This window comes from Rhea americana, unplaced genomic scaffold (genome assembly GCF_003343005.1).
Source record: "Rhea americana isolate MKP2758 unplaced genomic scaffold, rheAme1 scaffold_2, whole genome shotgun sequence".
In the NCBI taxonomy this organism is placed as follows: Eukaryota; Metazoa; Chordata; class Aves; order Rheiformes; family Rheidae; genus Rhea; species Rhea americana.
This window is the reverse complement of record NW_028186149.1, coordinates 9,931,646-9,946,359: the sequence shown is the minus strand read 5'-3', so window position 1 is coordinate 9,946,359 and position 14,714 is coordinate 9,931,646. Positions and strand designations below refer to the sequence as shown.

Sequence of the window (14,714 nt, the reverse complement as noted above, 5' to 3'; positions counted from 1 at the left end):
TTGACAGCCAGTTAGGGGCTATTTATGCTTCTTTCATGCAAAAGTAACTGCACCTTCTCTAGGGAATGCTGCTTCTATTGGGCTACAGCATCCAGTAAAGCTTGCCCACGATGTGTTCAGTTCCCTTCTCATTGCTGTCTTCTGTCTTATTCAGATAATAGTTGGCAAAAGAGCACATGTTCCTCTGAGGCTGCTGAATTTTTTAGTTGCTACTATGTCCGTTTTTACTGAGCAAAGCAGAAAAAAGCTAATAGAAAAACAAGTACTATCAAAACAAAGGTAAAATTCAGTTAAGAGGCTTGAGTGTGTCTCTGAGGGCTTTTTTTGCATGTGTTTAGCTATGGCATTTACATCTTTCCACCTATTCTCTTCTCCTTCCTTCTCCATCCCTTCAAAATAATAATAAAATTAGTGTATTGACTTCTGTCATTTGCAGTACTCACCAGTAATACTCACTCATTTTTCTAATAGAAACTCTGCAGAGCTAGGACCAGTTTGCACTTAGTTCAAATGCTTTTTTTTTTTTCCTCTTAGCCTTCTGCTATAAGAAAATGTTAACAGACGTTATGAATGCTATGTAATCAGAGGGGAGAAAGCAAGATTATTAAAATTCCACTGGTTTGAGGGGTCATAAAACTAATAGTTTGGCTTTATCCCTCTATTTTTAATGTAGCATTGTTTTCTTTGCTGAAAGTTGATCTATCTAGCAGGAAAAGCGACCTCCAGCTCAAAAACAAGTGCCAGAACTATAGGAATAGAAGCAGCAACCACAGTTCTTTTCCCACAGAAATATTTATTAAGTTTGGTCAGTAAATTCTAGGAATTTTCAATTCTGAGAATTTGTACTTAGTACAACAACATCATAATATTGACAACAACCACTTTGCCTTTTGTCAACGTACTATTTGAAACATGGATTAACTTTCTCACAATAAATTACAGTGTGATAAATGAGAAAAGTTCAAGGACATCAGTAACTTAGGAACTGGTTACAGTTAGCTTCACTTACTTACGGTATTTTTTAAAATGGTTTTCAATGGTTTTCAATAATAAAATCATTGCAGCCAAAGATTAAAAAAAAAATCCACATACAATAATAGCAAAGAAAGAAATGCAGTTTTGGAGCAACAGTGAGCGACCAGTAAAYACTTCATACAGTGATCTTCAAGGCACAAAGCAAAAAAACTGGGTATGGGTTTTTTTGCAGGTTGATGAAGACAGGGAAGGTAAAATTTTTTGAATACAAAATAAATACATTTTAAAAAGACGCATACAAAAGTCAGTAAGTCAGTCAAATAGCAAGGCTTTCACAGAATGCCACACTGATAGAACATTTGTGAATCCATTTCAGTTATGAAATCATGTTCACAGCTTTAATGACACAATCACTGAGGCAAGGGTACCATCACTTCAACATAATTAATGGGGAAGAAGCCAGACTCTCCATTTAACATCCCTTCATACCAATTCTCATCAATCTGATTGGTCAAAGTAATGATGTCCCCTTCCTTAAACCCAAGCTCGCCTTCATTTTCTGGCTCAAAGTCATACAGAGCTTGGCAGCAAGGCTGGTCCATGTGCATTGAAGAACCTGCCCCAGTGACAGAAAAGAAAATATTAAAAGAGCTTCAAAGCAGAATACCAGCCAATAAGCATCAAAACAGCAGGTCAAAACTGGAGCCCTRCTGTCACAAATGTACCCTCATCTTTTCTCCTGACAATTTTTGCACTGCTTTCACTCCTTAATATCTAGTCCTTCTATGTATAAATATAACATTTGAGGTAGTTAATTAAAAGTATAATTCCATTTCTCCCTTAAATGCAGATGCTACTAGATTTTGATTCCTAGTTGCATTCTACCTGGAGAGAATAAACAATGTGTAGTTGGAGCAATCACAGTGGTCAGGCTCACACCATGCTTGCTTTGGAGTGGTGGGCAGGGGAAGCTGAAGGCAAGGAGGTGACAAAACGGCAGAGTTGATCAGCAGAATGATGAGCACGCATTTCAACAACTGCCCTGCAGCACACTGACTGCACGAACACCYACCAGGAATCAGGGGCTCAGGCTCAGTCCTACCAGCATGCACTGCCACCCAGCAGGCGGCACCCGGACGGGGCTTCCCAGCAAACTGCAGTGTGAGGCTCCCCTCACCTCACCCGAGCAGCCACAGTCATCTCCGAGCCACCTCTCCCCAGGTTCGTGGGTCCAGAGTCTGTGCTCTACAGGCCCCTACTCTGAACTGAAGCAAAGGCGGTGCTAGGAACAACGGTGCCTGTCAAATTGTCTTACAGAGGAAAACAAACAGCAGCCCAGCTGCTGCAGTATCTGCCTTCTGTTGTGACTTACGCTGTTTGCTCAGGGTCTACTGCAGAGAGCTTCATTCTGAGCTGCTGTTTMTAAATATTAATGATACCATATACAAACAGTCATAGGTACATATAATTACAGGAAAAATAAATTATATATGAGAAAATTAGAGTACAAAGAAGATCACCATTAGCAAAAGAAGTGAAAGTTTTAGATGCAGTCATCTAAAAAAAAGAAAAAAAGAAAAAAAAAAGGAATCAGTAGTTAATTGGCCTGGATTTATCCTATGGATGCCTACATACCATCATATTCATTCATTCATATTTATGAATACTAGATTATTCTTAAAGTAATCTAAACGTTCAAATTGTAAAGTTCAGTTCTATCGGCAAGGACTAGCCAGAAGTTCAACTGAAGTTCAGCCATGACATGTTTTTAAAAACATATGCAAGCGTATCCAAGTAAAAGTCAAGTAATTTTAATATATTCATAAAGGAAGCAGAGGAGAAAGGATTTCATGCTGCTCCCACGTAAACAGTAGTAAAATGCATACAGCAAGACAAAGAACTCTTGAACAATGTAGTACTTACATTAAAGCAGTTAATAAACTTCTTTCTTTAATACTAAATTATTCTGGTTGCCTTATTTGCAAAATTGCAACAATTCTCAAACATTCTAATCCTGGCCATCTCTCCAAGCTGTTACGCATGAYAGTCATGCAGTCAGCTTAAAGACTAATTTACCTCTGAGAAAATCAGCACACCATTGCTAATACAATACAGGAGTAATACCTAAGATGTGAAAAACGCAGGTCACCTGGCTTCTAACGTGCTAATCATGGTAACRTGTAAGAAAGTAAACTACTAGAAAGCCCCCTGCCTGGGGATGGCAGGAGGGAATGACAGAGCGCTGCGAGAACAGACTGAACAGCGGCACAGTGAGAGCTTTGCTCTGGACATGTTCTTGCTGAAACAGTCCAAGCAGAGAAAAGCAGGCAGAGAAAAGCAGCTGGGCCACAGTTTTCTGACAAAAATCAACAGACTATCTTCAGAAATAGCTGTGTTATTTTCAGAGTCTTTGCCTGGGTAGAAACAGTACCAGCTCCCCAGAACAGTCTACAGCAGAAGGCAGTGCTCTGAATAATTGACATAATTCCTCACTTCCACCAGCTGCCCTGGTGGGGCTAATTTATTACGGCAAACCAGTTAATTTCTGACAGCAAGGCACCTGATAAGAGGTGGATCACATTTGGWTCATTTTAAGCTCCAAGGAACTGAAAAAGAAGTATCTGGCAGCCTGAACAGATTTTAAAATAATGATCACAGCCAGCACAAGCAGTTTCTCTGTAGGCTGTAGGATCAAAGCATTCACTAGAGCCACTGCTACTGTACGATTCAAGGAGATGAAGCCTCCCCCACGCACGTAACGGGGCAGCACCGCCAGACAGGCGGCAACACGCGCTGGCTAACATCACGGCGCTGGCCCCAGGACTCCAGGCTCCTCCTGCCCATTAAATACTCGCACATCTTCCACCGTTGCAGAGATTTAAGCAGCTAAAGAAATTGCACCCCTTTTCTCTACAGACAGGGGTTATGTTGTTCTACAATACGATGCCCACCTCTTTAATTGCAGCAATTAGGGAGCTGAACTGTCACACTTCACTGACACACTGTCAGTGATGACTTGTCTCCAGACCACTCACGCTTGGACAGCACAAAGCTAAAAAAAACACTCCAAAACCAGGTTAAGCAAGAGGCTGGCTGTGATTTCTGAAGCATAATGGGCTGAAAGCAGAGGCCATTCAATGCAAGTTTTTTCAAAAGGAACCATCTGTATCCACATCTCCTGTCTTCTGCACCATAATGTACACATGCAGTAGCAAAATTATACTYCCATAATGACGAAGGAGAGGCTTGCTAACATGACTAGTCTATAAGCCTCTCTCAGAGCTCACGCCTGTAAACACGTAGATGCTTATGTTAAATTCTAACACGCGGCAACCAGACCCAGCTAWCATTTCCCAGTCAAACCTCAACAAACAAAAAGAATGAAAGGCATGACGTGACATGGCCTTTAAAGAGATCTGAAACGAGCCAGATGATGCTCCCAGATTCAGCTGATTAATGAGACTGGCAGTGAGCTAGAACAAAAACACAGATTTGTTATCTGTGCTTAATCAAAGGAGCTAAATAATTCAGGCCATTAAAATTATGTTTCTGTGAATCTAGCCCTGCAAATGTGTGCAAGTCATTAACAGTAAATAATCCCCATGTGTTAGTAACTGTATAAAGCAAAATACCATTTCTGCTCCAAGGAGCTTTACTCGCAAAGCTACAGCAAAATGCAGGAAAAGCCATTTCAACACTCCAGGAACTGGAGTGCGGCAGCTGTGCTGAATGCATCACTGCTCGCTTTGAATTGTCCTGTTGATTTCTGTGGCTTCACTGCAGACTAAAATACTGCCTACCTTGACTGACACTATCAGGGAAATTAAAGGCCTAAATTTTGATAAGGCCAATGTGCAACCTTGGGAAATTGAGCATCAAAGTGCTTGACTGTGTAGGATGAAAAGGTTAGTTTTCTAAATGAGGAAAAAAAAAAAGAGGGTGATCATGGTGCTATCCCTCTATCCAATGAGGACCTTAAAGCATTTAGCAGCATTTTGCTTAGAGTCAACTGGTTCATATTTCTAAATCATAGATCACACATCAAATCTGAATCATGATTCAGATTTTAAAAGGCACAGAAAGGTTCCCCCATTTACAAGCAGGGCATATTCACCCCAATGTAACTCCACAGAAATCCATATGGCTAACCTTCCAGTACAGCAGGAAAAGAAAGAAGAGAATGAGCAAGGATTTAGCCAATGATTGTCCCTTCTGCAGTGATAAGAAGAGCATCCACAGCACTAGCTTCTTCAGGAGAGAGAGAAAAAAAGAAGTATGTATAGAAGGACTAAATACAACAAATCTTTCTGATGTTATTAACACCGCAAGCATAGCAAGAGTTGTTAAATATTTCCACATCCTCCTCTTCATCTCTCATGACTGAATTGCGTTCTCTGTTCTGATGGCTGTGAGTGAGCCAAGCAGTAAGTGAAAACCTATCATTTACTGATAGGGAAGCAGTTGATGCAATATTCTGCGACTGGAAACAATGAATGGAMGTGGCTCACTCCTTTCACACCTTAATGAAAAGTGGCTGTTTATTTTTTAGTTCATTCATTCAATTTTAGTTCATRAGAACTTCTGCAAGTCCCTTTTAGTGGAGATTGTATAATATCTGCATCCTGCAAGCAGAATGCAGCTCAAAGAGACACTGGAAGGAGCATCAAGCTCCAGACTAAGCTTCGTTCTCTCACCTTTAGCTCTCTCATTTCTCTCCCAACTRTCTTTAGAAAGGAACAAAGTGAGAGGAAAGAGGTAACTGCAGGGGGGGGGTTGTGAGGAGGAGGACGGGGGGCATCGGAAGAAGCTCCTATATCTCATGCCAAGTAGTGAAGGGAACCTCTGGCTCATTGTCTTCCATCTATTTTCCTTACAAATACTGGTTATGAAAAAGTGTTTTTTTTTATGCTCTTCTCTTTGCTGACTGTTGTCTTTCGTGTTTTTTTTTTAATCAGTTTTCTCTCATCACTCACTGTAGGCTTGAAGGAGATGAAAAAAATTATTTCATTTGTGAGATGAGGAAAAACTATCAGTGAGTAGTAACCTTACTAATTAATACCATTCACACAACTTTCAAGGGCTTTCAACAGCAGAAGATTTTTCGTGGAATCAGAGCCTATTCCCAACAAGGGATCCTGCTCCAAGCCAATGGATACCAGAATACTTGAGCTCAAAAATGCAGACACTATTGCATACTCCAGGGAACAAAAAGGACACTAATGTGTGTTCAAGGGCATAAAAGCCTATGTTGGTCCCAAATTTTTTCTTCACAAATATTTTACCAAAGCAAATAAAATTAGTAAAGGTGGGAGTCATCTCTCTGAATTTCACATATCCAAAAGTTAAGGTCCTAAGCTAATCATTTACGGTCTCATYGACCTTGGAGTGATATTAGCATCTGGAGATACCCCAGAAGGTGATCTGTCCCACCCACTATAGGTATCTCTCTCCAGAAGAAATAAGCTGGTTCCTGCAAGCACCCTTCTTTCCATCTCCTCTACCCRTGGTGGCTGTACAGAGGCCAAGCTGAGCTCTGCATCTAAATTTCAGATGGTAAAAGACAGTGGAAAGGAATCCTGCTCTAAGAATCCATTTCCAAAGTTAGGAAAAAAAACTGGACTCAAATACTTGGATTCTGATCCCTCATGGGTGCATCATTCCCATGGTACAAGCAACAATCCAGCAAAGCATCTATCAATACATGAATTTTGCAGCCACAGGCTTACCTGATGATTTTATCGAAGAACTATAAGCAATCCCATTGTGCTGCTGATTATCACCAATTTCCAGGGTTGTAGATATTACAGGCTTTGGCTTAAATTCTCGTTTAGGCCGACTAGATGCTACATTTATTCTGCAACATACAGAAGAGTAGCAAGAGATTTACTTGCAGGAACAAATAGTAATAGGGTTTCTACTCAGGTGCAGTGCTTTGGCATTTGAAAGGTGGGGAAAAGCTTTCTGTTGTTTTGGGGAGGTTGTAATTTATTCAGAGAAAACTGCTCAATTCTAATGCATTATTATGTTTCAGCAAGTCCCTGTCTCATTTAATGCTGTGGGGTACTGTTGACAGAGGGATAAAGCTTAACAGCCTGACTTTAGGAAGTGCTGAACATCCACAGCTGCCACTGAGGTTCAGCAGAAGTCCCAGGAATGAGCTCTTTGGAAAGCTCAGCTGCAAATGACACGCAGAAACCCGGCCAGGACAGAGGCCCAGAGACTGTGTCTCGCACGCTGCCTTCTTGTTAGAGAAAATGGGAAACAGCTATTCAATCAGCACAACTGTCTTGAGAACTCGGTGGCTCTCCCTGCACCTGCACGGAGCCTGCTGAGACCTGCTGGTGTCACTGCTCAGTGCAGCATGGACAGGCACAGCTGCTCCCATGTGGTGCTTCCAGCCACCACGTCAGCTCTGTCCTCAAGACAACAGATACCAGGGCTATGCTATGGTGACACGCAGGTTGTTTAGGTCTCCCGTTTTTTTCTGTTGGATCCAACGAGCAACATATAATAAATTAATGATAGACGCATTTTTATTTCCTCCTGTCAGTACGACACAAAGCGTCTAGGCCTTTCAAAAGTGCATTACTCCACGGTTGTGCTCCTAGCCAGCTGGCAATTTCCCTACACTGCTGCAGAATACCCCCTAATCACAATGAAAATAGGCCAACTTCTCAGCAAAGATTCCAAAATACAGCTCAGAAAGTGCAAATTTATTTAAACCTACAAACAAATGRAGGTTGTCCTGATTAATGTCTGCAGATGAGAGCAAGGGATCTGCACTCACTCAAAGCTTTCTGGGCAGGTACTGCTGTACACTTCAGGCTTACAGCACAGCCAAAAGTTGCCAGGTGGCAACAGTTCAAAGCAGTGAAGTCCAGTAAGGTGCAGAGTGCAGCAAACATGCATTTGTGAGATGGTACCACAAAATCTGTTCCTTCAATATCTTTTCCCATCCATGAATCTCAGCTGCAAAGGAGATTCAGTATGTTCTGATGAGTTCAGTCTTACCGGTTTTGCAGCTTGCTCTGAAGATCCTCCAAAATTTCTGTAGATTGTTTATGRTAATCTAGCGCTGCTTCTACAAACACGGCCAACTGGCTAACTTGCTCTATCTGAAATATATAGAGAAAAATAATTTTAAGGAGCCTGCATCACATTTAGCTGAAGGATAAACCAAAAGATCATTCAAAACAGACCGGGTATCTCAAAAGACATTCATGCCTTGTGGGGGCTATTGAAAATGAGCACATGTGATTCTACCACAGAAATTGCCAGTTGGAACCTGAACAAAACTGAGGTGTAATTTCTAGTTCACTAACTCAGGGCTGGGTCCTTGAGTCATTTCCTTTCACAAAGTGCAAATCCCTTTTACTTTCAACTTCCAAAGTAGCTGCCTGTCATCCTCCAAGCCTGAAATACTTGGAGGACATGACCCCTTAGCAGGTGGAAGCAGGCTTTTCTGATCAGCAAGGTTGGGAGAAATGACGCTGTAACAGGTCTTGTCACTCAGATCCATTAATGTTTAATAGCAATGTTTACAAACTGCTGTTCTGAAATGGTCCAGACTTACCTCACTAGATGGCAGCATTTATAAACTGATAAATGAAACATGATTTATCTACTTCGGTTTATAAAGTAATAGCCAACCATTCAAGAATATAAATTCTGGGGAAAGGGTAAAAGAAAAAGCAAAATATTTTTATTCATTAAGTAACAAATAATCTCATTCCTCTAATGCAAACTGAAAAGTTCAAGCTGTAATACAGCTAGAACAGTAACAGATATTTATTTCAAATGACATTAAGAGGACAGACCCCAAGCAGTCTGGTACGTTCCCATTCCACCACCATGTCTTCAGACACTGGATTACAAGAAAGTGTATGAAGAAGTTTTCTGCAARTGTTTTATGGACCTGTGGCAGTTTTATGCTATACTTCGTCTGCTTTTACTCACTAAGATTATTAGAAATTCTGCTGGGAGTCCAAGAGAGCCAAATATTGTCACATAGAGTATACAAATGAAATGCACAGAACCAAATCAACAGCTGATACAACTCCATCAAAATCAAAAAAAAGTAATGGAAACCAGCTGAGAATAATACACAAAATGCCTAGATTTTGGACAGGCTGGTCAGAGAAGATGGATAGAAAAGGACTGTCCAGACAAGATGACTAAGAGCCAGGAAGGATAGGGAAGTGGGGATTAGAAGAGAGGAGGAGACTGGGAGAGAGCCAGACAAACATGACGGACTAAAAGCCACTTAGCAAGAGAAGCCTGGGACTGGCTGAGTGGGAAAGGCAGGAAGATGGGTTTGATAAGGAGTGCATGCATACATGTCTGCATGGGAGGTTTGGAAATCACTGTGCAAAAGCCTGAGAAAGAGATGTGGGTCAGAACCTAGTCCGGGTGAGGCACCTGGCAAAGGTGGCTGGGAGCCAGGGCACTAACTCCCTTCTCCCTTCCTTGGCCTTCTGCAGGGCAAGAAGACCAAGGAAGGGAGAAGTCTGGGGAACTGAGAAAGAGAGGAAAGAAGAGAATGCAATTAGGATCTCTGCAAATCCAGAATATTTTCTTTTGCCTTTCATCTTCCAGACAAACCAACCTTTGGCATATACCTATCAGGAAGGACACAGATATCACATGTCCTACTTTCAGCCAGGATGCTCTCATGACTACATGGGATAAATCACATCCCTGCAATTCTTCTGTGTGTGCACAGAAGAGGGATTAACACAAATGACCACAGCTGATAATCATTTAGTCATCATTTCATGATGGACTTGAAATCTGAGCCAAAGCCCAGGTACCTCAGCACAACCCATACAAACCATGCAGTAAGTTTTAGAGCCAAAATCCCCCCTCCCMATCAGTCAAAGTTTTGTCTACAAGCTGAGCTGCTTCTGCAAATCAAATTGTGCTGGGCATAGACTGCAGCGCATGGTTTSAGCAGCCAGTCTGTGCCAGTGCCAGTGTCTGCCTTCCCCCTCCTGCAGACTTCCCTGTACTCTGCTCTCAGGCAGTTCATCATTCATGAATGATAAAGCCCCATGAGACTTCTGTGACCATCTTGTCCAAGCTCRTGTCTCTCCATAAGACCTTGCTGAATCTTCAAGCTCTCCCATGAAGTACCATGCRTTACGCCCCTCCTTGCCAAGAGGAACAAAGCACATTCTCTGCTTCCAGTCCTTGCCTCCAGTGAAACATGGGCCAGGCTTTCTCCAAYCACACACACTTTTCCCTCTTGTGAGTATTGCAGGAAATAAAGCAGCAGGACAGACTTACATCGTTTTCTAAAAAGTTGAACATGCTTCTTTCAGCCAGTTCCTTTGACTCTTCAAATTTTTCTACTGCTAGTTTAACCTCTTCATCTGGTATCTTCCCAAGACGCTTCTTTTTATAGTCATAATCCAAACGACGACCTTCTAGTTTCTTCAGATGATGCTAAGTAAGACAGAACACTTAGGAAGAGGTCAAACCGAGACAAGCCCAAACACAAGCACTGATTTCTAAATAGATTTCAGTTACAGATGATGCAATTGCAGGAACAGGCAGAATCAAAGAAATACATGGCTCGAAGGAATCTCGGAAATCATCCAGCCCACCTCTCTTATCTAAAGCAGCATCAGGTACATCTAGGACTGTGTATCTGACTGAAATTTGAAATTGTGTAAGCTTTAAGAAAGTAGCAATCTTAACACTTGGAGGACTGGCTACCTTGATTTGTTGAACTTAGGCGTCCAACTCAAAGATCTCACTAAATGTGCAACACCTCAGACTGGATCCTCTTTTCAGTTTAGATTATCTAAATATGCCTCCCCCATCATATTCTACGTGTAATTCAGTTTTACCCCTTGAATTATTTCCAACGTGACAGCTAAAATTTAAAGAGTCGTGTTCTCCTCTCATTCCATAAGCAGTAACCCCACAGATCCTATATTCCTGCTCTCTTTGTTAGGTGTCAAATTGACATTCYTCTCTGATATAACTATGCAAGTGTTTTTTGTTGCCAAAAATCATGGGATTGATAGACTTACARAATGGACTGAAAGTGACAGTGCAAAATGCCCATTAAAGCTAAAGTCAAATAATTACTTTTCATCAGTTCAGAAGAACTGCAACTGAAAACAGTCACATATCATAGGAGACAACTACAGACATCAGGATATTAATGCCTTTTTGCTACACTTTCCACATCCATTTACATGTAAGCAAATAAAACAACTTTCATTTCTGCATTTCATCAAGGTTTGAACTCGCTTATTACCCAGCTCTACTGGAATCAGCAGACTCGGACAGAGATTGTGYCTGGCTTTCTTTTCAGTTGTCAAACTGTAAGCAGAAGTACTGAAAAACCGAACTCTAAAGGTTAAAAGTGTGTTCTCCAGCATTCTGTATTTTTCCCCAGCATGGCATGTGGCACTTATTTGCACTTTTCAGATTACTCAGTGGTTGCCCTGAATGGCCTTTTCAAAAGTCATATTCAGCCTGTATAATAGATAGATTTAGGGTGACAGAGATAGTAAATTATGATGAACAGTTGCAGTAAATCACAGACCACTCATATGTTCATAACAATTAATAAAAATGTCAGTTAAAATAAAYAGTAGGAAGATAAGGATATTCATTCTATTTACTATTCTTCTGGTATAGAAGATAATCATACAAGCAAATTGAATAAATTAGGCAATGCTGAGAAACAGTGAGACATTGCTTTTAAGCAGATTCATCACTGTTTTGCTAGAGATTCAAGCATAAATGCAGTGAGCTAATACAGCTTGTGTTTTCAAAAGTGTTTCAGGGAACTAGAGCTTCACTGACTCTGATTTTTGATAAGAAAGGTTTTACCCTGGAAAACTTACCCCAATCTCTTTTAAATCTTTGTCTTGCAATAACTGTAGCGGATCAATGAAATTTTGTTTGACATTAATATCAAGTGAGTCTTTCACCTCTGCCATTTGCTTCATGCTTTCACCAACATCCAGTAGTGCAATGCCTATGGTAAAAAATATGCTACTTAAAAGTCAACATATGTAAAAACAGGAAATATGTTTTACGATACAGCTCTTKCAAATACGTATCTTTTTATCTGGTATAGGGCCTTGAAAAGGGAGAAAGCAGAACACAAACTATGTATGCACTTGCTTTTCCCCTACAGACTCCAGAACTAGAAAATTTTGTTCCAAAATATAGATTATTTTCTCTCTGATGTCTTTCAGGAAAAAATATATATGTTATTTTCTCTACTTTATTTGCACAGATTATATAAGTCACCTCTTCCACTCTGAGAACTGAAAAACAAAGCAGTTAATTTGTATATTTTTAAGTGATACTACTAAATACACAAACGTGACTGACTTTTCAACCACAAAAATCACGCTTTATGGCTTCCTCAAGTTCAGTATGTTTTTTCAAACCTCGTTTTGGTAAAAATTGTTGTTGTTTTTTTAAAAACTTCTAATCAACAGTTATACACTTTATTTTATGAAGCTTGTAAGTATAACGTCCTTTCTCCTTGCCTAGTTTTATTTAATATTCTGTTGCTTTTGCAAAAACACCAATACACCCAGCTCAYGGATGAGTTATGCCATCTCACTCTTCACAAGGAGACTAAGCAAGTCCTCAGGTATCAGGCAGTGTCCTTGCCAGTGCAGCACCTGTTTGGGCTCATGAGTCCTACCTCCCTACATCTTAACTTCAAGATGCAAAATGGCAGATATCAGCTAAGTAGCATACCAAAGCCAGCCAGYTGTGGAAGTGGGTTTATGCACATGGTCCCAGCCCAAACTACCCTCTCCCAGCCCCAGGCCAAGGACTCTCCATTTCTCGTGTTTCTTCTCACYGGTTTTCTCATACTCGCAGCCATATCAAAAAGCACCCACTGAATCACGTTGTGATGGTGCTGCAAATTCATGRCAGGTAAGCCTACACACTGTGCATGCTCAACAAGGCAGGCCTCTGTCCAAATTCTGGCTATGAAGTTCCAGTGTATTTTGAGAGAAAATGAGTAAGATTTAATTTCCTAAAGATTTGTAGCATGACCTAGCTGGAGTGGATTTCCACACAAATGACAAAACACTGCTCCAAAGCAGAGGCACCWGATCACAAAAAACTCCCCGAGTTACTCTACTCTTTTTTTCCAAGGGAATTATTTTTCCTTAATTTACTTCTCAAATACAGAGTAGCAAGGGTGGTTTTTTTGAAAGGTAAAAAAAAAAAACACAGTGGATCTAAGGATCATCTTAAATTATTTGAGTTTGGCAACTTAGAAACTAAAATGAGTATCTTAATAATACGAATTCTCAGACAGTATTAATAATAGTTTTATCAAATCCATCTGTAAGAGATGCTTATGTAAAACATCATGTATTGTTTATTATATTAATCATCCTCTAATTATTGTACTTGAAGTTTCCTTCTAACCTACAATAATTATGTATATACATTACATCATTGAGTAATTCTATTCTGCAAAKAACATTATACTTAAATATTCACAAAGGAGATGCACAAACTCACCAAACATAGAATCATCTCCAAGCTCTCTGCCATACCGTATCATGCAGTCTCCCAGGAGTCCCTCCGTCTGGGGATAGCCTGTGGTTTTAACTTGTCCTCTGATCTTTGACATAGTGTTCAGCATTCCCAGCTTGGCTCTGTATGCTGAGAAGTACATGAAAAAAGGACAAAGTTACAATAGTATTTTTAAAACTATTATATTTAAATGAATAAATCATTCAACAAGTAATGTCCCTAAGCAACTGTCAGCCTGTAGAATTMTAAGCCTTTTAGTGTCAGTACTTCATAATCCAAGGTTGAGAGATGACTCCATTAGACAATAAGGRTCATATGATACCATTTTCATTCCCAACTGAATGAACATCATTTCTCCAGGCAGATATACAGTGAGACTGCTTGTCACCTTCTGCTGGTATTTACTAAAACTTACATTCCCTTAAATATTACTGCTTGCAAACTCTTCTTTTAGAAGTTCTGTAGAAAGCAAATGCAGAACAAACACAAGTGCAACCAAAGCCAATTCCACGCTGTTACTTGTGAGAAATCTGCATTTACTTTGCAACTTTGCCCTTATTTTCCTCATTTCACTAATCAAGACAATAGGAATTTATTCTGCAGAATGGCCTGATACATACAAAAGAATTTACTGTTGTCTTGTACCTATCATGACAGAATCAAGTAATTATTCCTGGAGTGTTTTTCCAATCTACTCCTTACTGTTACAACTCAACAGCAACAGCATGGGCTGGGCATTCCTAAGGAGTGTGGACAACAGTCATTTGTTGCATCTTGAGCAACCCAAGCTGGGCCTTGGTAAAGCACGAACTCCTACCATCCTCCCACAGGCAGAACCTGCCAAACCCTCCTGCAGGCAGGTGCACCTCGTGAGGCATCCCCAAGAGACAGCGCTCTCTGAAGTCTCTGGGTCATATGACTACACACAAAATCCCGTCAGGCAGTTCTCCTCAAAAAATGCAGGTCCTTCCAATGGCTGACCTGGACAGTGAATCAAGCTCTTAGCAGATCAACTCAGTGACCAACTGCAAACATAAATGTGTCTCCTTTCCTTTTTTCCCCTCAAAACAGCACTTGAAAACCTCTACTAACAGGTCTATGATTCCTTGGTAACTAACTAGTAGAGCCCAAAAGAAGCAAAACCTCACTCAAAGATGACAACCAGGGTGGGGAAGTAAGAGCCCTCCTCCCCATGACTGGATAAC

At 40.6% G+C, this 14,714-nt stretch overlaps 1 protein-coding gene across 1 annotated transcript in view; it reads right to left on the bottom strand.

Annotated features, from left to right (window-relative positions):
* Window positions 1–773: 773 nt before the first annotated feature.
* The window catches only part of SH3GL3 (SH3 domain containing GRB2 like 3, endophilin A3), a 43,312-nt gene continuing 29,371 nt past the window's right edge, over window positions 774–14,714 (bottom strand). The window contains exons 4-9 of the mRNA XM_085303678.1: window positions 13,495–13,638; window positions 11,838–11,971; window positions 10,261–10,419; window positions 7,987–8,090; window positions 6,702–6,829; window positions 774–1,591 (exon numbers count right to left, since the gene is read on the bottom strand). Of these exons, the coding sequence (XP_085159804.1) occupies window positions 1,386–1,591; window positions 6,702–6,829; window positions 7,987–8,090; window positions 10,261–10,419; window positions 11,838–11,971; window positions 13,495–13,638 (875 nt within the window). The 3' untranslated portion in view covers window positions 774–1,385. The remainder of the gene's footprint in view (window positions 1,592–6,701; window positions 6,830–7,986; window positions 8,091–10,260; window positions 10,420–11,837; window positions 11,972–13,494; window positions 13,639–14,714) is intronic.